We start from the raw sequence: 23,652 nt of genomic DNA on the forward strand, positions 1-23,652 counted from the left end.
TGCTCTACAAAGCTGCATTTCACACCTCCTGCTGTAATGGATCAGTCCCGGTCATCTCATTTTACTTGAAATGTGAAATGACACCCTGTAGGTCATCATCACCCTGCATGTCTACCAGAAATGAGAAATTGTCCTTAAGAATATACTCTGTCAGCTTGGAGTTACAAGTACCAAAGTGGTTACAGTATTTTACATTGAGTTTTGTAGTACTTTTTAGGTTTTAGGTGTTTAATCACTGTAACAGATTTAGGAATGGTTTCCTATCAACTGTGAGATAGTCTGTAACACAGTGTTTTGTATTTTAGTGTATAATCAGTTCAGGTGATTCTTTTTGTTCCCCTTACGGAATCATTAAATGAAAGTAAAATTAGGAGGGCAACAAATGCCTCAACTTAAACAATCTTGGTTTACTTGTATGCCATTTGATCAGATGAATAAGGCCTTAGAAAATCAACTAAAGTCAGCATTCAGAGTCCTGACTTGGGCCTTGCTGTTTATTATGAAATTCCACCTAGACACACATGCTGGAGGGTTGTTTGGTTTTTTCCTCATGATACTTTGTTTCTTTATATTTTGTACTATGTGTAACATTGACATTTAATGAAACATATCTGTACATTTTTAATTTGGCTAAATAAAGGCATACAAGTATGAAAGGGAAAAAATCAATGAGTGAATCATGCAGTTCAGCTTCCTAGCATTTTTTCTAAAATCTATAGAAACTTTGAAACAGTGCTGTCCAATAGAACTTTCTGCAGTGATGGCAGTGCTCTTTTACACTATCCAATGTGATAGCCACTAGCCAAATGAGGTTGTTGAGCCTTTGAAATGTGGCTGGCATTACTGAGGAATTGAATTTTTTATTTTATTTAATTTTACTTAAGTGGCATTTTGAGCTAGTGGCTACTATATTGGACAGCACAGATTTAGGTTTTTATTTGTGGGTTTTTTTTTTTCTTATTTATAAAATGGGTGTGTGTGTGTATGCATGCATGTGTTACAAGAAAAGCTGAGCTTTAAGTACAAGTCTTTCATTCAAGGAAAGGTATCAAGAAGAGAAATTGGCACCAAAACAGTCTAATTGGATATATATATATATAGAATCTGTCCAAGAAATCATTTAAAACATAGTAAATTTGGTACACAGAATTAAATGGACTTCTTCCCAGAACAATGGAACAACAGTTGAGGAATTGAAAACAGTGCTCTAGAGAAAGAGACAGTGGGAACAGAGAGAAGTGGAGGAAGAGAGGATGTGAATGAATGCAGGGGTTATTTATTGACATTTTAGCAATTTTAATTGAGGTGATATTACTGTACTGGCTTTGTAATATAGTAGGGGGAAAAGCTAATTTGGTCTAGCTTCTTTTTGTAGTGAAGACTCAATAGTTAAATAAACAGTACTCTGCAGAATCTGTTTATTCCTTCAAAACAGTTAATCTTCTTTCAGATTAAATATGGCAAGAGCTAAAAGTAGAAAATAAAAATGTTAAATTGACAAGTTTGGGGACTATTGAAAGTGTTACATAATTCAAATCCTTCTGATTAACTTGACTGTTCCAATTACATGTGATCCCATAATATACAATAGTTTGAAATTAAAGAACCAACATTTTTGTAGGACTCTCTGGTGTTGTAAGAGGATCTTCATTCTGCTGGGAAGGTAGCAAATCAGGAGTCTGGGGAAGAGGACATTGAGAAGCAGTCATGGATCTATTTGCCTGGGTGATATTTGAGTAAGATCTTTTCTGGGTCGTCAGTAAATTTGTTTTGGCTTTTCTAAACCTTCTTTCTTAGTTCTTTTCTTAAATATTTCTTTTTCTCTTAGTTTTTACCTATTCCAGAAGATTATCATCCAGTTCTAGGAGCATAATAACATGTTTAAATGTTGTGACCAGTTAAAACAAAACACAAAGTCCCACGTTATCTACACCAATCTGTTAATATAATTCCTTTCACCTTTATCTCTTTCTTTATCTTTTTCTAAAGCAACTGTACAGCTTTTACTTCCTTGGAGAAAGAAAACAGATTGCCAGCAATCTGCCACATTTGAGTGTTGTGGTCTGAGTGTGACATTTCTGAGCATAGTGATTCCAGTAAAACACGCTTACTATATTTACAGTTTAAAATGTAGGAGTGCCAGATAGTAACATAAAGGGAGGTTGAAAGTTTTACATAATGAGATGCTTAGCATCAGCTCGGTTTGGATGAACTGCTGTATGGACACTAATTCCCATCATTCTGTGTGACTAGATGGAATTTTGGCTGGGTCATTGGCATTTGGGAGGATTATAATAGAGGAAAGTGTAGAATTCCAGAGATGGGACATAGTGGTATTAGAGAAAAAATATTTCTGTTGCATCTTTTGATCTTTTGAGGACAGGATAGAAAAGGGGCTTAGCAGCTAGAATATCTAATCTCACGCCTCACTTAAAAATATATATATTTACCTAGAAGATCTTTGGGAAGGTGCCCTAATGCTCCCAGGGGTAGTTTAGCCATGCCAACAACAGTAACAACAACAAACAGTCTCTATGATGCTTCCTCCTGTCCCCATTTGTTGGGGAAAATGGTGATGTCACCATGCTTCAGACATTCCCCTAGCATGTTGTCACTATGCCTACCAGCCATCTTACCTTAGCACTTGGTCAAAAATAAATGCTGCCCTGGCACCTCTTTAAGTTCTATTTTCTCTTATTTGCCTGTCTGAAAACTCCTGTTGCTCTTATGAACTGAACAACTAAAGTTGCAAAACCCTAATGTTAGAGAATCTCTTTCTACAGATAAATGTGACAGCCTTGGTACAGCAACAAGTGCGTTGGAAAGCACATTTAATAACTTTCTGTAGTGTCATTATAAAATATGTTAATATTAATAGAGTAATTACAATATATTTTAACTGTAAATTTAACTTAGACATTATAGTGCATGCATTCAAATAAAATTCAAAGGAAAAAAGTACGGTATATAAAGAAATCTGAAATTTTATATTCAGTAAAATGATAGACTTGATATTCTCATAACCTTTTATGTAACATCTAGAGAAGCTGGACACATGGACGCCCAGAGCTAAATGTCCAAGAAAGGAGGGGAAATCTCCACATGCCTACATGTATGTATGTAAACATATCAGCAGAAATGCAAGTAATAAGCTGGCTCTCACGCTTCAGCTACTCTGAGGACCACTTCTAATCTTGGTAATCAAGAGCCTTAACCTTTTTAGGTTCTTTTTTTAAAGAGAAAACCCCAGTAAGAATATAATTTATATTAGAAGATGGTACATAGTCTCTCTCTCATACCACACTGAATAGCACATTTTGTAGCAATGTGCACAGTTCTTACTAAGGATCAATGTTAACTACTCTTTTTTCTATTGTACTCCATTCTGTTTTATTACAAAATGCTAGTCATAATGGTGGTTCTCAGTCTTGACACCTAGAAGCCATAAGAATATGTATGCCGGGGTCCCACCCTCAGTGATTCTGATTTCATTGGTCTTGGGTTGTGGCCCAGGAGTCAGGGTTTTAAAAGTTCCCTGGGTGATTCTAATGCACCACCAAGATTAAGAACCACAACACTAAATTGATTTCACTATGTACTAATAGAACTTGACAGCATATTTCAAAACCACTGCTCTAAAGGGATATACCTATAATGAAAGAATAGACTAAATATAAAATCTCCCACCACAGAAAGAAAGCTAAACAACAAACATAAAAACACCCTTGATTCCCAGGCTGGGTGGTGTGTGTGCTTGGTGAGGTTATAGGGGTAGAAAGTGGTCCACCCTAAAGAATATGTAACCAAAGGCCTACTCACACATGCTTTTGAAATTATATTACGACAAGTTCAGAAATCAGCATTTAAATCCTTGGTGGGTAACACCTTGAATTGCATGGCAGAAGCAAACACAAATCTCTCTGAAGGGACACACCTTGACTCAGGTTCAACTGGGTGTTTTTTCTGACATGAGACGTAAGCCTCCCTCTACCCAGCCACCCAAGGCTCCAAGCTGCAGCCACCATCAGAGTGAGCGAGCAGAAACACCAAACAGAAAAATGGAATACTGTGTCCCCCAGAACTTCAGGTATGTACAGGAGGAAACAAGTTCTGTCTAAACTGATTAAAGAAAGATAAAATGAAATGCGTAAGACAGAGGTATGCTATCAAGAAAAAAAAAAAAAAAACTGGGACAAAAATTAAAAGAACCAAAGAGTAATCTCAGTGGATAGGCAAAGTATTAATAACAGATTGGACACAGCTAATTTATAGAGATGTAGTAAACTTGACGATGGAACTGAACAAATATTTGTCAAATTTTGCATATTCCGTATCTCTGTAGAAGTAGACAGAAAACATGAAAGAGATGAAGAAACACATGGGCACAATGAGATGTTTTAAGTATCTCAAATTGGATTTCCAGAAGAAGAAAATAACAAAAAAGGAAGCATGGCCTGGAATTTTTTAAAAGAATAAGATACGAATTCTCTGTTTCTGGAAGCCTAACAGATCCAAAGCCAAGTAAAGAAAAAAGAAATCTACATGTAGACACACGAACTTAAAAGGAGTCAGAAAAAGAAAAGAAAAAACTTGCCACAATGATTGCTGATCCTAGAACATCCTAACATAAAAAACTAGAGCTGGAATATACTGCCATATTTCTAAACTGCTGAAATAAGTTAACTCCTAACCAAGACTTCTATGCCTTCATAAATTTAATTTAAAAACAAAGGCAAAATAAACGCATTAGATAATTAAAAAGTGAGAGTATTTACCACCAATTCCTCACTAAAATGAGTTCTAAAGTATTTCCCTCAAAAAGAGGGATGAGATCCCAGAAAGGATTTTTGACATCTGAAATGTGAGAAGGAGTAGGGAGAAAAGAAAATATAGCCCTCTGGATAAATGTAAACAAACAGGGTCTACAAATAACAAAACAACACTAAAAATGAGTACTTGGGAGGGTGAAGAGGGTTGAACTGAGGAGTTGGGTGACATGGTACAGGTGTGATTAGATTTAAAGCCTTCTAAGGGCCATGCACCTGCACTACTCAGGGGAAGCTCGGTGGGGGGGCTTTGAATTTTGAGTCTACAATCAAGTATGTCTTATTAAAAGTTATAAGTATAACCTGTAAAGTAATAAAAATAGAATGTATAACATCTAAGCAAATAGAGAATAGAAAATGTGTGGTATGAAGGGAGCACATAACAAACGGAATTTTTTAATAGAAATTTGAACAGAATGTGATGGCTAAAACTCACAGATGTTAGTGACCACAACAAATGATATTATTCATTTTTTAAATTCTACCTACATAAAGCTTACAAGAGTTATATCTAAAACAAGTATGTCAATGGGTTGAAGATAAAAGACTGGAAAAGATACAACAGGTAATACTTACCAAAACGAGTTTGGTGTCACTATGTTAATATCTGATAAAAATTGTGTTAAAAGCAAAAACTAGTAGGAATAAAAAAGATCATTACATAATGTAAGCTACAATTAACTGCAAAGTTGCAATAATTCTAAACTTGTTTGTATATATTTAATTGTATAGCCTCAAAATATATGAAATAAAACAGCAAACTAGAGAAATTAACACATTTACTATTACAGTGCAAGGTTAATACAACTCAGTATTTAATGAGTCGTGCCGATGAAAAAGATTATAGATGATTTGAGTAACAGTTTTAACAAGCTTGATCTAGCATACATATATTAAACCCTGTAGCCAACAACTAGTAGATACATTCCTTTCCAGCACGCATAGACTGTTTCAGTAATTGACCATATGTGATGCCATAAAATACGTCTCAATAGATTTCATAGAATTAGCATCAATGTGTAATTCATGTTCTCAGAGAATAATGCAGAAAAATTAGAAATCAAAACTCCAGAAGTAACTAAACTAAAAACATACCGTTAAGTCTTCCCTCGTCCCTAGCAATAAACACTAGTTTCCTAGGAAAAATGTCACGATACTATGAGGGTGGCATCCTTTCAAACTGTATGTAAATGTAGAAATTTTTTTTCAAAACAGGGACTATTCGTATGATAGTATAATTCTGTTTGTTTTTAACTCAGCAAGCTATTACAGATATGCTGCCATGGCATACATAGATCACTGATACATGTATCTAAAACAAGAGCTTAGTAAACGAGGCACTTGACTTCGGGTCACCTCAATTTGCTCCTAGAGATCTATTATCCCACATCCTGTCCCTCCAGAATTCAAACTGAGAAAGAAACAAGACTGCCAATGAGTAGCCAAAAATGCATGTCTTAAAGCTTATCTACTGTATTCATAGAAAAAATAATTGGTGGGCTCGGGGATAGCTTTCTGCCTTTCATTGGATACTATTTTAGTGTAGCTCAGAATCCCATTTCTCAAAGAAATGCAAATTAAAAAGAGAAGCCACTGGAGTGAGGATAACAGAAGTTAGTGACAACCTGGTTAGGAACAGAATAAACAAAACAGTACAAAAGTGACATTATTAGAAACCACAATCTAGAGTGATTTCACATGGAGGACAGACATCCCTCTCAGTGTGTCTCTATTACAGCAAAACAAATTATATATATACATATATATAATTTTCATATATTGACTGTATATCTATAGAGAGAGTCAATATTTGTCAATATAAGAAAAGAATAACTTCTGTTCATTCAAGTTTGGAGGACACGGACATTTATGAAGTGATTTTAAGGAAAAACAATGCATTTAAAAATGGAGTTGATGCAGAAAGTTACCTGGTTATAGGGTCTGAAATCATAAGGAATTTACCTACATGGGCTGAACTTTGGCAAGTCCCTTCACCAGGCTGAACCTCAGTTTCCTCAATGATACGACAAACTGCTCCCATGGTTCTGTCCTGGGATACAGTTGTCTCCTTCCTGCCCTCTTGCAGTAAATCTCTATGAACACCTCCTCTTTGAAGTATGCCTTGCCAGATACTATTGGGGCTTATGATTGGCAAACCACAGAAGACTCAGACCATAAATCCTGCTCCTTGGGTTTACAGTCTAGGAGGAAAGATGAGAGATGTGCACCAGTAATAGCAGTGCAGGGCCTAAAGGATATGTGCCCGAGAGAGGGATGGAAAACACTGTGGCATATAAAATAAGTGTCATCAGAACAGGACCTTCTGAATATGAAACACTTCTGAACTGAGGGAGAGATGTGGGCGGGGGGAGGAGAGGACACACAGTTAGTAGTTCTGTTTAAGAACATAGTGCGTGAGCATGGTCAGAAGGGTAAATTGGAACGTCATTTAGAGGGACCTCATGCCAGCACAAGAGATTTTAAAGGTGTTTTTTAACAAAGGAGTGACTAGTTATTTAAATGCTTAAGGCCGAGTGCGGTGGCTCACGCCTGTAATCCCAGCACTTTGGGAGGCTGAGGCAGGCAGATCACAAGGTCAGGAGTTCAAGACCACCCTGACCAACATGGTGAAACCCTGTCTCTGCTAAAAATACAAAAATTAACCGGGCATGATAGCACACGCCTGTAATCCCAGCTACTCAGGAGGCTAAGGCGGGAAAATTGCGAACCCGGGAGAAGAGGCGGAGGTTGCAGTAAGCCGAAATCATGCCACTGCACTCCAGCCTGGTGACAGAGAGAGACTCTGTCTCAAAAAAAAAAAAAGGCTTAAGAACATGGGTTTCATTAATACAGTACTAACAGTTGATTTAAATTTTTCTGCTTCAGTGGAAGACTTGTAGGTTATTTTCAGCATTTGGTCACATGATGTTCATTGTTCTTATGTAGAAAGAACTTGAGAATCACTAGGCACCGCTTCATTGGGATTATGTAAGGAATGTCTTGCTCCCGGAGTCTAAATCAGATTGAAGAGTTAAAAGGGAACAAGAACACAAGGATCTCAAGTTATCCATTGCATGAAATATTTAATTTCCTATGAATAAGTGGATTTTACTAAAATTATTTTTCTGCCCTCAGGGGCTCTCAGGAAAGCAGTTTAATGAAGGTTACTGATTTTAGAAGCTCTTAAAATTTTTATAGTAGAAATAATCTGAGAAGGCACATGAAATAGATCCATGGGTGGCAGGTATTGAAATCTATATTCCAGTGCATGAACCTCAGATGTACTAAAAAGAAGTCTGAACGTGTGTTTGGAAGAGATCTGGGTTATCACTCTTCTCTGCTCATAATTAGCCTTGTGATCTTGGACAAGCTTCACATTTCTGGGCCTCAGTATCTTAGGCTATTACATGAGAAAGTTGAACTGGATGGCTTCTGAGATCCACTTGTCATTCATAAATGTAGATAAATAGACAATGAATATGTAGAGAAAGGACTCAGGGAGAAGAAATGTAGGTTTAAGTACTTTGCAGTTTTCTTTCTCTAAACTGAAAGTGATAGAGTGATACTGAGTTTTTTATTGTTGTTTTTTTCCCCAATATGTGCTATTTTTCTATTGTGGGTACATTTTATTTTATTTAATGAGTTATTCTGTTGATTTCCATTAAAATCAGACAAATATATTACCTCCCAGCCTTATCAACTTATTTATGCAGAGTTCTGTGTGACCTTTTGTCTTATGGGCATTGTCATCATTAGAACCTTTGGAATTGAGGCATGTTCCTCTTGATCTGTGATTACACATGCATGGTAATAACTTGGGTTGTTCAGTACAGTAACAGCAGTTTAAAATTTTGTTTTTTGCTTCAGGATGTATGTCTGGGAGGCAGTTTCCAGCATTTTGTCATGTAGTCTTCATTGTTCACATGGGGAAAGAACTTTAGAATCATTAAGTGCTGCTACATGGGGATTATATAAGGAATATCTTTCTTCTAGAGTCAAAATTCCAACTGAAGAGTTAAAAAAAATAAAAGCAAAAACACAAGGATCACAAATTAGCAAATGCTTAAAACACAGAGTATCCTACCTATTGAGGAGCTTGTTCTTTTATCTTGGGGAGACAGGTTAATAATTTTAAGCTAATTTAATAGGTTTAGAATTAATGAATCAAAATTAATATAAAATCCAGGTTTTCTCTGAATTTGTTAAATTTTGTTAATTTGTTCAAGTTGAGACTTACATGAGCAATCTTCAAATTTTAACAGATTACAATACAAAACTATACAAACCTATAAATAAGCATGAGCATAAATATTCTATGTAACATATTCTGTTGGCTCCAAGATAAAAACAGCTGTATTAATTTTGATTTATTCTGCTTTTATGTTCCTAGTTAAAGCAATTAACTTCCACATTTGAAGTTTCTGTAGTGATTAGGCTTACAGAATTTTGGCTTCTTGTAATTGATTATAAAAAACATTTATTGGGCTCCTACTGGGAGCCAAATATTGAGCTAGTAAATGGGATTTCAGACATAGCCCACCTTTGGATGCTCAGTGACCACTGGAAAAGACAGACAAATAGCAAAATAAACTTATAGTTCAGGCCAGGCGCAGTGGCTCACACCTGTAATCCCAGCACTTTGGGAGACTGAGGCAGGCGGATCACTTGAGGTTGGGAGTTTGAGACCAGCCTGTCCAACATGGTGAAACCCCCCTCTCTACTAAAAATACAAAAATTAGCCAGGCGTGGTGGCACATGCCTGTAATCCCAGCTAGCCAGGAGGCTGAGGCAGGTGAATCACTTGAGCCTGGGAGGCAGAGGTTGCAGTGAGCCGAGATCATGCCACTGCACTCCAGCCTGGGCAACAGAATGAGACTCTGTCTCAAAAACAAACAAAAAACAAAACACAAAAATTACAATTTAACACAAGTGTTGTAATGTACATATAGACTTGAGTCTAAGAGAAGTAGGATATTACTTTTTAGACGGGATGGGTGTTGAAAATGGAGAAGTGAGATAGACATTTAGAAGCCAAGGGACAAAGGCAGCAGAATTTGGCATGTGGCTGGTGATAAGAAGAAATGTCAGGAAATGTGAGTTGTGACTCAGTTATTAATGACTTGGTGTGTATGCTAAAGCCATTGGACTTTTCATTCTAAGCAGTGGGGAACCATCTTGTTTTAGAAAGATAACTCACATAACAATGAGAAGGATGATAGAGAGAGGCTGGAGTCAAGGAAAGAGGTAGACTGGTTAAGATGCCTGTTACAATGGACTAAGCCTTTGTCTTCTCATCACTAGAATAAGGCAGTGGAAATGGGAATTCTCCCACTTACTCATTCACTAAGACTCTCTTTTTTGAGTATCTACCATGTAACAGGCATGGTTCTAACCAGCACTGGGCATATTGCCTTGAGCAAGACACAGAGACCACTCCTCAGGACAAGTAGTGGTAATTCCAGGTGCCATGGACCAGACAGCAAGGGATATGTAACCCCTTCTTAGGAGGAGGAGGGGTTAGAGTATGAAGAAATGACTGACTTCAGAATGTGAAGGACCAAAATACAGGCCAAAGTGGGGATTAAGATATAAGAAAAAAAAAGACAGCATATGAGAGTCCTGGAGGGGTAAGAGCAATATATGCCCCATGAATTGAAATTACTTCAGCTGGAGCTTAGGGTGCAAGTTCAGGAGAAGCAAAAATTAAGACTGGAGTGGCAAGCAGAGGCCAGGCCAAAAAAAAAAAAAAAAATGCTCAATTTGGGAATGTTTTAAAGTGGATGCCCCAGAACATCAGGGTTCCTTGATTTGAGGGATGAGACATAGGTAAAGGTGACTCCAGCTTGTCTGATTTGATTTCAGGCACCTTGGTATTTGAAGATACCATCTTAACAGATGAAAGAAATACGGAGCGAGGACAGCTGTGTGCCATATAAACGGCACTGGTGAGAGAGCACCATTTGGGTGTCTGAGTACTGTGCTGACCGGAAGCTTCACAAAAACACCTTCTTGTCTCAGCAAATGAGTCTGGGGATTGGACACAGCTGAAGAAAGCCTGCTGCTCTTCCTAGAACCTCCCCTCACCCAAATACCCTCTGAAAAAGTTTTTCTCCTTGCACCCCACATTGCATCAAGTCTACAGTGTGGGTCTTCATTGTATTATTTTTCTAAACCAGCATGTTGTTGATTTACAACACAAAGTTTAGATGGTTCATGATTTCTCCATGATGGGAAGTCACAATTCTGAATACAGTAGTAACATAATGTATGTGCTTGCATGTATATGTGTGTGTCTATACATGTATATGTATATATGCAATGTGGGGAGCAAAGAGAAAAACTATTTCAGGGACTATTTGGGGGATTTCTAGGAAGAGCAGCAGGCCTTCTTCAGCTGTGCCCAAGTGGTTTCAGGATAAGCACCTTTTATGATAATGTATATGTAAATTGGATCAGATAAATCTTTAATATGATAAAAGCAAAAATGCCCTACAACATACCTTATCTCCATTTACTAAGAAAAAAATGGGTGGCAGTTATTATGAGACCCCTTTTCAATTGTAGATGTCAACATTTTAATAAAGTGTTCAGCTGCCTTTGTATCCATGAGACACTACAGAAATGCTGCTTTTATAATACACAAGTTAAGAAACAAACACGTTAATTAAATTGCACAGAGCAAAAGAAAGCCTTAGTTGGCTGCATTACTTTTCACACTGTGTTTTAAAACTATTTCTATGTAAGCTAAGTAGCTATACAAATAGTCACACTATTGGAAGCATCTGTTTTAAAATGTTTGACGTGCATCAAGACACAAAGTAATAAAAAGATCATCTCTATACCAATTCCATGACTTTTTCCCTGTAGTTTGCTATCAATATACATATCACTAAACAATATATACAATTATCTTGTAAATGTGTAAATTAAGACTTGCTTCTGTTATTTCTTCAGTTCCTGCCAGGTGAGCAGAATCTCAATACTGGGTAATGAGAGACACACTCTTTTATTCTAGTTGTTTAATTTGGAAAGCAATGAATCCCAAAAGCATCTAACCTGCAATAACCTTTTTGTGGATTCCAACTTGGCATCAGCTGTTTCCCACAGTATGGGCAGGATCACGGGAAGTGACCAACATGGGCTTAATAAAAAGAACAGGGGTGCTTTGCAAGCCTGTGAAGACTAGGATAATTCTTCACTTCTTGTGGATGTCAAAATTATTGGATAGGGGTTCCTGGCGTCCTCCCCTGGCCCCAGTACTTGTGTACAGTCTTCCTATGAACTAGGGGAGTACTACATGTCTGAATAAACTAATATATAAAAATGAGTCTAAATTCATTTCTTAAGATGCATCACAACAAAATAACTGAATGACAGAAAAGCATAGAATATTGTGTCAGATATGTATATATAAAGTCTTGGAAGTTGGGGCAAGTATTATATCTTCTGTGTCCTATTTTACTTTGGCAAAGAGGAAGTTCGGGGTGAATCTTAATTGCTAAATTGAAATAGCCATGTTATCAAAGCATTTATATATGTGTTCTGTGGATCTCACAACTTGGCTCTCTGGTCCTTGCTGTCCAACATGGCAGCCAATAACATCATATGGCTAAATTTAATTTATATTTTATTTTTTGAGACAGAGTCTTGCCTTGTCACCCAGGCTGGAGTGCAGTGGCATGATCTGAGCTCACTGCAACCTCCATCTCCCAGGTTCAAGCTATTCTCCTGCCTCAGCCTCCCAAGTAGCTGGAATTACAGGCATGCAACTCTGCACCTGACTAATTTTTGTAATTTTTTTGGTAGAGACAGGGTTTTGCCATGTTGGCTAGGCTGGTCTCGAACTCCTGTCCTCAAGTGATCCACCTGCCTCAGCCTCCCAAATTTCTGAGATTATAGGCGTGAGTTACCACACCTGGCCTTTAAATTTAATTTTAATTGCCTGTAATCTACTTGGGAGGCTGAAGTGGGAGAATTGCTTGAACCTGGGAGGTAGAAGTTGAAGTGAGCCGAGATCACACCACTGCGCTCCAGACTGGGTGACAGAGCAAGACTCTCTCTCAATCAATCAATAAAAATTTAAATTTATTAAAATGACATAAAAATTTAGTTCCTCATTTGACACTATTCATCTTCAGGTGCTCAATAGACAGCATGTGGCTAGTGGCCACTGTGTTGCACAGCACAGATATGGAATAATTTCATTATTTTTGCAGAAAGTTATTTTGAACAATGCTGCAGTACATCTGCTATTTCCTATTCTAATATGCTTCCAGGTCAGATATTTCCTATAAGCTTCCTCAAAGCCTTTGTAGAACACATACAAATACTTATTTATATCCGCTAGAGCACCCCTGTGGTTACCAAGCTGGGCACATAGTAATTCTTAGCCTGATTGGTAGAATGGAGGAGAAAGCTGGTTTTGATCCTTTTGGCTTTTACCTGTCTAGTAGCCCTTTATCATTTAAGTTCACTGCACTGAGAACTGAATGCTTTTAGATCCAGCTATCGTATTTGGCTAAGAGTTTGACTAGCAGTCTAATTTTGTTATTCTAATAGAAGGAAGTGGCTCTGGCTTTGATAGGTTCATGTTTGGGAAGTATAGTTTAACGGAAGTGGAATTTAAGAAGCTGCCCTGTGCTTGTTTTGAAGAGAGATGACTGACACACATTGCACAACTGAGCTCAAGCTCATGGGTTTGTTTGATTTAATTCTGATCCTTGATGGCCTTTGGTTAACTGCAAAACAGTCAAAGTGCGGAGGCTATCCTCTCTCCAAGCTTCCCTTTGCAGTATTCCATTCTGTTGATTCCTGCATTACCTATGGGGAAAAAAAGTTCATCACACCAATTTGGTGAGCCAAAATTGTGATTCTGTTTGGGAAAATGTCTGCTGTATTTGTCATTGCTAGTCATTTTACAAAACTGTATTTTGATGAGCCGAGTATGTAGCACACTTTATGAAGGCACACTTTTTCCTCTTTGCTTTTACAGGTGAAAACCTTCAACCAGGAAGCATTTTTATCACTTTAAATTCCAAGAATATTAATATTTAAGAATAATGAAAGAATTTTGAATTGCCTTATTTTTATTATTATTATTATACTTTAAGTTCTAGGGTACATGTGCATAACGTGCAGGTTTGTTACATATGTATACTTGTGCCATGTTGGTGTGCTGCCTTTTTTTTCTGGATTAGTTGGAAACTTTATAGGAACTGGTGAAAGCTACATGATCTATTTGTGGATAGTGCTGGAAAACAAGGCTGACTTTTAAAGTAATTAGTAGGCTGGCTAGCATTGAAAGTTTTGGGGTTTTCATGATTTATGTAGTGATTTTTCTCCAACCATTTATATGTTTACAAAACTTTATTTGCAGTTATTTTCACTCTTTCATTCACTTTCTCACTTTCAGCTCCCCATCTCTTCCTTTCTTGTTACCGAACTCTTCTTTTCTTCCCTTCATTTTTTCTTTTATTTTCTGCCTGTATAAAAATATTTTTCTGGCTTTAACACAACGTATTATGTCAGTTGCAGATCTCTCCAAGGGTGTTCTGAAGTGTTTATATAGTAGGGGCTGGTGGGTCTCAGTGGTGATGGTGTGAGTTTGACATGGCTTTGTTCACTACGCTGTGCTCCTTCTGCATGAACCTAGACCTGTGTTTTCACTCAGTTCCTGAAATTTTGGCATTGAAGTCTATATTTTAGCTGCCCATGCTGAATCAAGCAAGGTGCAATTAGGAGGCATTCTAAGACTAATTTTTAGAATTGAAGTGGGAAAATTTAACTGGTAAACCTTGAAAATGACCTTCCCAGAAAATCTGTGCTCATTCCCCTCAGCCTCTCTGGAATCCTCTTCATCTGAGAACACTCTCTGCTCGCTGGGTTTGGTGGCTCAGTTTTCTGACTCCCTGCTTCTTATCTCTCTCCAAGGAATAATGCAATGACATTCAGGAATGTTCTGCTTCCCTAGAAGCATAGCTTGAAACTATGAAGTGCTGGAGGCTAAGACTTCTTGTCATTGTTTGTTCTATGTAGGAATTTTCATTTGCTGTATTTTGAAAATTAAAAATTTCTAATCAATTTGTGGTCACTCCCTACTGTAGATGGGCCACCTTAAGCCGGCTGATTTGGATCAGTGGTGCATATTTTTTTCTCAGTTGACTGAGAGCCCTAAACAGAAGCCCTGTCCAAAAATTCTCAGGAATACGTGACTGATACTAGACACAGAGATGTACGTCCTCCCTCGGCCTGCCACCCTGGGGATTGAAGTGCTAGCGTTGGTAGGAGGAGAGGCAGCTGAGGGGGCCCAAGAATAAAATGGCACAGAATGATCATGAGCTTTCTTTTTGCATTTGGACTTCTTGTCGCTGAACTTCCCACTTTCTTCCTGCCTTCATTTTGTGGCCTGCTGTACCCTCACCCCATGTTGCTTCTGCCTTTCCAAGGGACCTTTGGACTAACCTCTTCCTCTCCCTCGTCTCCTGCAGTCCTCTTTTCGCTCTTTGTGATACTAGTCATTGTGCTCATTGGCAGTGGCAGCAAAACGTAGTGTAGGGTAGAAGGGAGCAAAACCAAAGCTGCACATGCTCTGAGCAGCCCTCAGGTATGTCACCTCGCCTCTGTGCAAGAAGGCCCGCTTCCAAAAGTAATGACTTTTCTTTGTATCTACTTTTTCGTAAATAGAGAACTTGCTGAATGTGGAGCACACAGTCTGTACACTGATGAGGATTTGGATAGTGCTTTGTTATCTCTGGGCTCACAGCCACCTGGTGAGGTAGACGGTCTGTTCTTCTCTTAAAGTGAGGCTCAGACGTTAGGATGCACTGCTGTGGGTCACACAGAGCAAGAGGTGGGGCAGCACCTCTGAACCCAGCTCAATCCCTCCTTGCCTCTATCTCAGAGCAAGTGAACAAGACCCTGACTTTTATATCTTCAAATGCAAGTTCATTTCCAACATTACCTAGTTAAAAATATCCACAGGGATTTTTTTTTTTTCCTTACAGATTTAGGAGATAAGATCTGGTCTTTGATCTTGAGAATCTGAGGGGTGAAATGTACAGATGCTGCCTCCTCAGATCTGCTACCTTAGATTGGATTTAGAATAGACTAAGCATCCAGACACACACACACACACACACACACACACACACACACACACACACACTCTCTCTCTCTCTCTCTCTCTCTCTCTCTCTCTCTCTCTCTCTCTCTCTCTTACCTTAGGAGAGCCCTTAACCCTTAAAATTCTTGGTAACACCCCAGGGCTGCTGGGCATAGGAGTGGCCTGAGACTTGTTTGCTTCAGCCATGACTTCTGTTTCCCATGTTGAACACCATCTCCAGGTGCCCAGGATGGGGGCTTTCCCTGCAGGGTATTCCCACAACATCCCCTCACAGCCCTTCTCTGGCACCCATCTGGCTGACCTCTACAGAGCAGCCGTGGGGATAAACTGGTGTGGCACTGCCACCTAGTGACTGCCCGCCTTGCTGTTCTTTGACTCTGAGGTGCTGTGCATCAGCTGGCTGCTACCCATCATGGAAAATCATGGTGGGGGCTTCTAAAAATAGAATCCGCCAGGCCAGTGTCGACATGCTCTCTCTGCTATCAGCAGAGCCTGGCATGCATCAGACATGGATTACGTGTTTTTGAAAAAGTGGTTTTTTGGGTAAGGGAATCTTTGGGCCTGGTCGAGCATGGCTCCATCTGTCTGCTGGGGTTCCAGTTTCCTCTTGGAGGAGCTCACAGTGTGCACAGGATGCCTGGCACGCAGCAGGAGCTGAATGAATAGAGGTTGCCCCGCAAGATTTAAATACCCACTGGTCTGGAAGTTAGAAAAGAAACAGGAGAAAGGAGAAACTTGGTCAGAAATGCTAGTCCTGGTTAAAACATTGTTCTGGATTTTGATATTTTTTGATTTCCCAGAAAGTATCAGGGGCTTGAGAATATAATTCTCTTCAGACTTTTTTGGCAAATTCCAAGATTTTCTGTAGTGAATGCTTTCCAGATGTGTTGATATGAAGCCAGCTCCAGATTTTCTGATGGCCATTACTAGAGTCCCAGCTGCCCCGAAGCTCTAGGCCAGTGGTTCAGAACAGGAGTAATAGCACCCCCAGGGGAATTATGGAAATTAGTGGAGAATTTTTTTTCTTGTTGCTGCCTTGGGTTAGGGACGCTGTGTATCTGTTACGCATTTGACAAAATACTGTTGTGTATCCCACTTGACTTCAGATTGACCTACTGGATATTGTATATATCAAAAAACTGTTTATAATTTTCTTAGCTTAGACCTAAATTCATTTTAAATAAGGACATATTTTTGCTCAGTAGTAATCAACATTTAATTTTCAAATGTAATTTTCTAATAATATATAAATTGGGGGAAATTATTGATACCATCTGTGTTCTTACAGGTTTTTAACATAGTAAAGAACGTTAGATAGGTGTGAGATTTGAGACGTTTATTGACAGGTAAGTCATTGCTGAAGTCATTTATTCCAATATGAAATGTAAATGTATAGTGAATAATAGAGTTAGAAGACAAAACCTCTTTGTCATCTTAGGGAACACATCAGGGAAACATGATAAATGTAATTCTTCAAGTTTGAAAATTTGTATATGTTCCATTATTCCCTTCTTTTTCATTGGGACTTTGAACTTTATTTTAAAGTAAGCTTATGCTCTTAGAACATAGCCACTGATGGTCTGGAGACAAAACAGTAAGTTGTCTATATCCCAAGTGTGAATGAAATGCTCATTAGCCAAGGTTAATGCATGAAAAGAAACCGGACCTTTTACAGAACCATGCCCCTCCAAACATACGTGCGCGCACAAACACACAGTGAGAGAGAAAAGTGGTTAGTTTTTACATTTTTCTCAATGAAGAGAGGAAAACATTCCAAAAGTGCAAAGTTAAAGGAGCAAAATAAAATCAAGGTAAAAATACTCACTTTGGCATTTTAGAGTCAATGAAGAATTACATAATTTATAAAAATTCAAGGCCAGGTGCGGTGGCTCAAGCCTGTAATCCCAGCACTTTGGGAGGCCGAGGCAGGCGGATCATGAGGTCAGGAGATCGAGACCATCCTGGCTAACACGGTGAAACCCCATCTCTACTAAAAAATACAAAAAAATAGCCGGGCGTGGTGGCGGGCGCCTGTAGTCCCAGCTACTTGGGAGGCTGAGGCAGGAGAATGGCGTGAACCCGGGTGGCGGAGCTTGGAGTGAGCTGAGATCCCGCCACTGCACTCCAGCCTGGGTGACAGAGCAAGACTCTGTCTCAAAAAATAAAATAAAAAAATAAAAAAATAAATAAATAAATGGAATCCTGCCTAAATTAAAGCCGAGCTTTAGATGTAGCAGCATTATACTGCCTGTTGCCGCTGCTGCTTCTGTTTACTTACTGATATTAAAGGAAGTCTATATTGAAATCCTCAAGATCCTAAACCCATGTTTAAGTTTTCATAACTCAGTTATAGGGAAAGCATAGGAGTGCAAGGAGAGGACTATGAGAATGTCAGATAGATTGGGGGCAGTTTACATTCTCATATGTTCTATAAATTAGTTCCAGAGAGAGTAGTTTCATACATAAAACTACAGCATTTATACTTCAGAGCACCCTCACTTAGGGAGGTTTTTATTAAAGTGTTTGGACTTACTGGATTTTACATTTTATTTGAATTTAGAACTGTAATTTTAGGTGTCAGTGTTGGAACATTATTAGACACTCATCTCATCATTTTCAATCTGTTACATATATTTTTTCTTGATAGGTCTTTACATCTGGTGTTTGCATTTATTACAGCTTGCATATTACCTTATTCCTTGCAACCAGTTTTCTCCCTTACTAAATTTTAAGCTTCTCATGAACACTTACTATTTTTACTCATCTACATATTTTCAGTACCTCCAAAAGTTTCTTTACGTGTAGATAGATGTTCACTATGTTATTGAATGAGAAACTCCTCCTGAAATAAAGCTAATTGATGGTTCTCAGACTAGATAGCACATTAAAATCATCTGGGGAGCTTTTAAAAAATCCCTGTGCCATGGCTTCACCCCCAGTGACCTCGGCTTCGTTGTTTATGGATGGGGCTTTGCACAGGACTCCTTTTAACCCTTTCCAGGTGACTTCAATATGCAGCCACAGGTGAATATGCAGCTACAGTGAATAGCTATGCATGAATATCAGCAACAAGTAAGAGATACATGTTAGCTCTTCTTTCTGAGCCATTGGCACTCAGCTCTTTTCCTTTTGAACTTAGATATGTGCCTTCTTTGAATTCCTTTTTATGCTTATATGTTCTAATTAATTGAAGCGCTTATTTTATTTGCCCTTACTTTAAATCAAAACTATATGCACATAGTTGCAATTTGGAAGGAGACCGTTTATCATACTCCTTTCACTTCTCTGAGCATTGCAGCCGGTGGACATGGAAATATCAGCTTTGTTACTGAAATTAAACAGATTTGGACACCACCACTTGCCCTACAGCAACATGGGCTTTCCAATGTTCTGCTGACTTACCACTGAATTTGAAAAAAGTCGTAGGTATACCCTCACACTGAGGGAGTCACTCTGTGTCCCCGGTGAGCTTACAACATGGAAAACCCCATACACCTGCTTTGCGGGCAAGCCAAAGACAGAGAAGGCCTGATCTATGCCTGCTCAGTTCCTACTCCCAGATTTTTCATCACTCCCCTCTACAAAACAAGGAGAGATGCATTGCCTATCTCTTTTCCTCCCAACACACATACATACTACTTGAAACAAATAATGTTAGAGGCAAGCGTTTGAATGTTTAGCTCAGTCTATTTTTCCTCTTAGAAACTTTTAAGATCTTCTCTTTATTCCTGGTATTTTAAAATTTACAGTGATCTGCTTTGACTTAGGTCATTTCTTATTTCATATACATATTCTCAGTAGAATCTTGCCTTTAGAGATAGATGCGTGCCTTCCAGTTTTCCTGTCAAAGAAATAGAAGAACATTTTTATTTCTTTTCTTCCACTTTCCATATTATCCTTCTGGAAAGATAGTTGTTGGAACCTCTATTTTAATTCTCTAAAATGTATCCTTTTGTTCTCCTCTTTCCTTCTCTTTTGTCTTTTGTTCTACTTTCTGGGAAATTTCTGTCAACTTACATCTAACTGTATTATGGTTACTTTTTCATTATAACTTGGAGTTGTATAGTTGTATTCCGCTTTTCCTTTTCCTATCAATGCAATTGTTTTTTAACTTTCAGTTCCTGTGATACATGTGCTGAACGTGTAGGTTTGTTACGTAGGTATCCATGTGTCATGGTGGTTTGCTGCACCTATCATCTCATCATCTAGGTTTTAAGCCCCACATGCATTAGGTATTTGTCCTAATGCCCCCCCCTTTCTCACCAGCCCCCAACCCATGTCCATGTGTTCTCATTGTTCAACTCCCACTTATGAGTGAGAACATGTGGTGTTTGGTTTTCTGTTCCTGTGTTAGTTTGCTGAGGATGATGGTTTCCAGCTTCATCCATGTCGCTGCAAAGGACATGAACTCATCCTTTTTTATGGCTGCACAGTAAGGTTTTTGTTTAGCTTTTCTGTAGTATAATTTACATAGTTCAAGAAGCCTGTCCCCTCATCACTCCACATCATCTCAGGTGTGTTCTGTTTCCTCCTTCCCTTCCTGTTTTTCTTTCTTCCTCCCTCCTTTTGGTAACTTTTCTGTAGAAATCAGATGCAAGTGTGTGCTGATCACTTGCCATTCTTTTGTATTGAGAATGGCAGTTGGAAGCCAGTTGGAAGCTCGGTAAGGGCTGTTTGATGACAATCACTGTGGGGTGATAGCTAAGTTTTTCATTAAGGAATTCTTGATATTAACACATTAATGTCTTTTCTGAGAAGTCCTGTTTCTCCAGGGAAAAATACTCTTTCTCTGTAGTATCACATCCTAATATTAGGGTCAGGTATGGGAAGTGAAGGAGAGAGACTAGAAATGCTACTGTTCAGCTTAGAAACTTGAACTTAAGGCCCCAAACACTTCTTCTGCCCTTGGCTAGGCCCTGAGTCTCTGAGTATCCAGTCTATCCCCAGAGAATGAACCTATCTCCTGTGAGGTGTCTGTTGGTACCAGGCAGGGCAGGCACATGAGTGTTCATCATTCTCTATACTTAGGTTTAATCAGTTCCCCTCTTTTTAGCTTCGGACTTTATCCACGCATTTTGTGATACTTGGTTTCTCCAAGTTGTGACACTTCCATGGGTTCTGTGACAATTTGTGCCTTCAAATTGGGGGTACACAGACCATTTATATTTAATGTGGTTACAGATAGGCTTATGTAAATCTCACCTCGTGCTATTTGTTTCCTATTTTCTCCGTCTCTGTCCTTTTTTTCCCCTTTATTTCTGGCTCTCTTGGGATTTTTTTTAATATTTAATTTTCTATCCTTTATTGAGTTTTCAGCTATTCTTTTTCAGTGTGCTATTTCAGTGGTTCCTTTGGGGTTTGTAGCTCACGGTCTTACCTCATTTTATTGTGCTTCACTTTATTGTGTTTCACAGATGCTGCATTTTTTACAAACTGAAGGACAGTGTCAATGCTGCATCGAGCAAGTCGATCGGCATCATTTTTTCCATAGCGCCTGCTCACTTGGTGTCTTTGTGTCACATTTTGGTAATTCTCGTAGTTTTCAAACTTTTTCATTATTATACCTCTTATGGTGATTTATTATCAGGGATCTTTGATATTACAATTGTAATTATCTTGGGGTTCCATGAACCAAGCCCATAAGAGAAGACAAACCTAATTGATAAATGTTGTGTGTGTTGACTGCTTCACCAACTAGCTGTTCCCCCATCTCTCTCACCTTTCTCTGGCTTTCCTATTCCCTGAAACACAATGATGCTGAAATGAGGTCAACTAGACCTACAATGGCGTCCAATACAATGGCGTCCAAGTGTTCACATGACAGTGTGAACTTTCAATCAAAAGCTAGACATAATTAAGCTTAATGAGGAAGGCATTTCAAAAGCTAGGATAAGCTGAACGCTAGGCTTCTTACACCAAACATTTATCCAGGTTGTGAATGCAAAGGAAAATAAAAGTGCTACTCCAGTGAACACATGAATAATAGCAAACAAAACAACTTTAATGCGGTTATGGAGAAAGTTTGAGTAGCCTGGATAGAAGATCAAACCAGCTGCAACATTTCCTCAAATCAAAGCCTAATCCAGACAAGGTCCTAACTCTCTTCAATTCTTTGAAGGCTGAGAGAGGTGAAGAAGCTGCAGAAGAAAAGCTTGAAGCTAGCAGAGGTTGGTGCATTAGGTTTAAGGAAAGAAATTATCTTTATAACATAAAAGCAAGGTGAAACAGGAAGTGCTGATGTGGTGACAGCAAGGTGTCCAGAAGATCTAGCTAAGATCACTGTTGAAGGTGGCTACAATAAATAATAGATTTTCAGTGTAGGTGAAACAGGCTTCTATTGGAAAAATCTGTCATCTAGGAATTCCATAGCTAGAGTGGAGAAGTCAATGCCTGGCTTCAAAGGACACATGAACTGTCTTATTAGGTACTAATGCTACTAGTGACTCTTAAGTTGAAGCCACTGCTTATTTACCATGCTGAAAATCCTAGGGCCCTTAAGAATTATACTAAATCTACTTTGCCTATGCCCTGTAAATGGAACAACAAAGCCTGGATGACAGCACATCTGTTTCTGGCATCATTTACTGAATATTTTAAGCCACTTTTGAGACCTGTTGCTCAAAAAAAAAAAAAAAAAGACTTCTCTCAAATTATTACTGATCACTGACAATGCACCTGGTCACCCAAGAACTCTGATGGAGATGTACAAGATTAGTGCTGTTTTCATCATGCCTGCTAACACAACATCTATTCTGCAGCGCACAGATCAAAGAGTAATTATGACTTTCAAGTCATATTTCAAAAATACATTTTGTAAGGCTGTAGCTGATGGAGCTAGGCAAAGTAAATTGAAAACCTTCTGGAAAGGATTCACTTATTCGACATGCCATTAAGAACATCTGTGATTCAGGGAAGGAGGTCAAAATAGTAACATTAACAGGGGTTTGGAAGAAGTTGATTCTAAACCTCATGGATAACTTGAAAGGAGTCACATTTCAACAGAAGAAGTAACTGCAGATATAACGGAAATAGCAAGAGAACTAGAAATATTAATAGAAGTAGAGCCTGAAGAAGTGATTGAATTGCTGCAATCTCATGATCAAACTTGAATGTATGGGGAGTTTGCTTTGCTTCTTATGGATCAGCAAATAAACTGTTTCTTGAGATGGAATCTACTACTGGAGAAGATGCTGTGAACATTGTTGAAATGACAACAAAGGCTTTAGAAAATAACATAGACTTAGTTGATAAAGCTGTGTCAGGGTTTGGGAGGATTGATTCCAATTTTGAAGGAAGTTCTACTGTGGGTAAAATGCTATTTGATAGCATCATATGCTATAGATAAATCTTTCCTGAAAGAAAGAGTCCATCGATGTGGCAGAGTTCATTGCTGTGTTATTTTAAGAAATTGCCACAGCCATCTCAACCTTCAGCAAGCACCACCCTGATCAGTCAGCAGCCATCAACGTTGAGGCAAGACCCTCCACCAGCACAAAGATTATGACTCACTGAAGACTTCAATCCTTAGAATTTTTGAACAATACAATACTCTTCAATTAAGGTATATACATTGTTTTTTAAAACATCATGCTATAACACACTCAACAGAACTACAGTATAGACCAGTATAGACATAACATTTTTAGAAACTGGGAAACAAATTTGTGTGACTTGCTTTATTGAAATATTTGCATGATTGCAGTG

General features: G+C 38.5%; 1 protein-coding gene across 9 annotated transcripts in view; it reads left to right on the plus strand.

The window, feature by feature from the left end:
• The window catches only part of KCNN2 (potassium calcium-activated channel subfamily N member 2), a 447,618-nt gene that overhangs the window by 388,077 nt on the left and 35,889 nt on the right, over positions 1 to 23,652 (plus strand). Inside the window, exon 1 of one of the 9 annotated variants that reach the window (XM_017895045.1) lies at positions 13,594 to 13,679. The exons of 6 other annotated variants lie outside the window; for them this stretch is intronic. Coding sequence is in view for 1 of the 3 variants with exons in the window: in XM_017895042.1 (XP_017750531.1) it covers positions 20,583 to 20,611 (29 nt within the window). In the remaining 2 variants the exon portion in view is untranslated. Of the gene's footprint in view, positions 1 to 13,593; positions 13,680 to 20,580; positions 20,612 to 23,449; positions 23,510 to 23,652 lie in introns of those variants that run through there. 2 more of the 9 variants (XM_017895042.1, XM_017895047.1) reach the window with 2 other exon arrangements.

Source organism: Rhinopithecus bieti, unplaced genomic scaffold, assembly GCF_001698545.2.
Source record: "Rhinopithecus bieti isolate Rb0 unplaced genomic scaffold, ASM169854v2 scaffold_25764, whole genome shotgun sequence".
Classification (NCBI taxonomy): domain Eukaryota; kingdom Metazoa; phylum Chordata; class Mammalia; order Primates; family Cercopithecidae; genus Rhinopithecus; species Rhinopithecus bieti.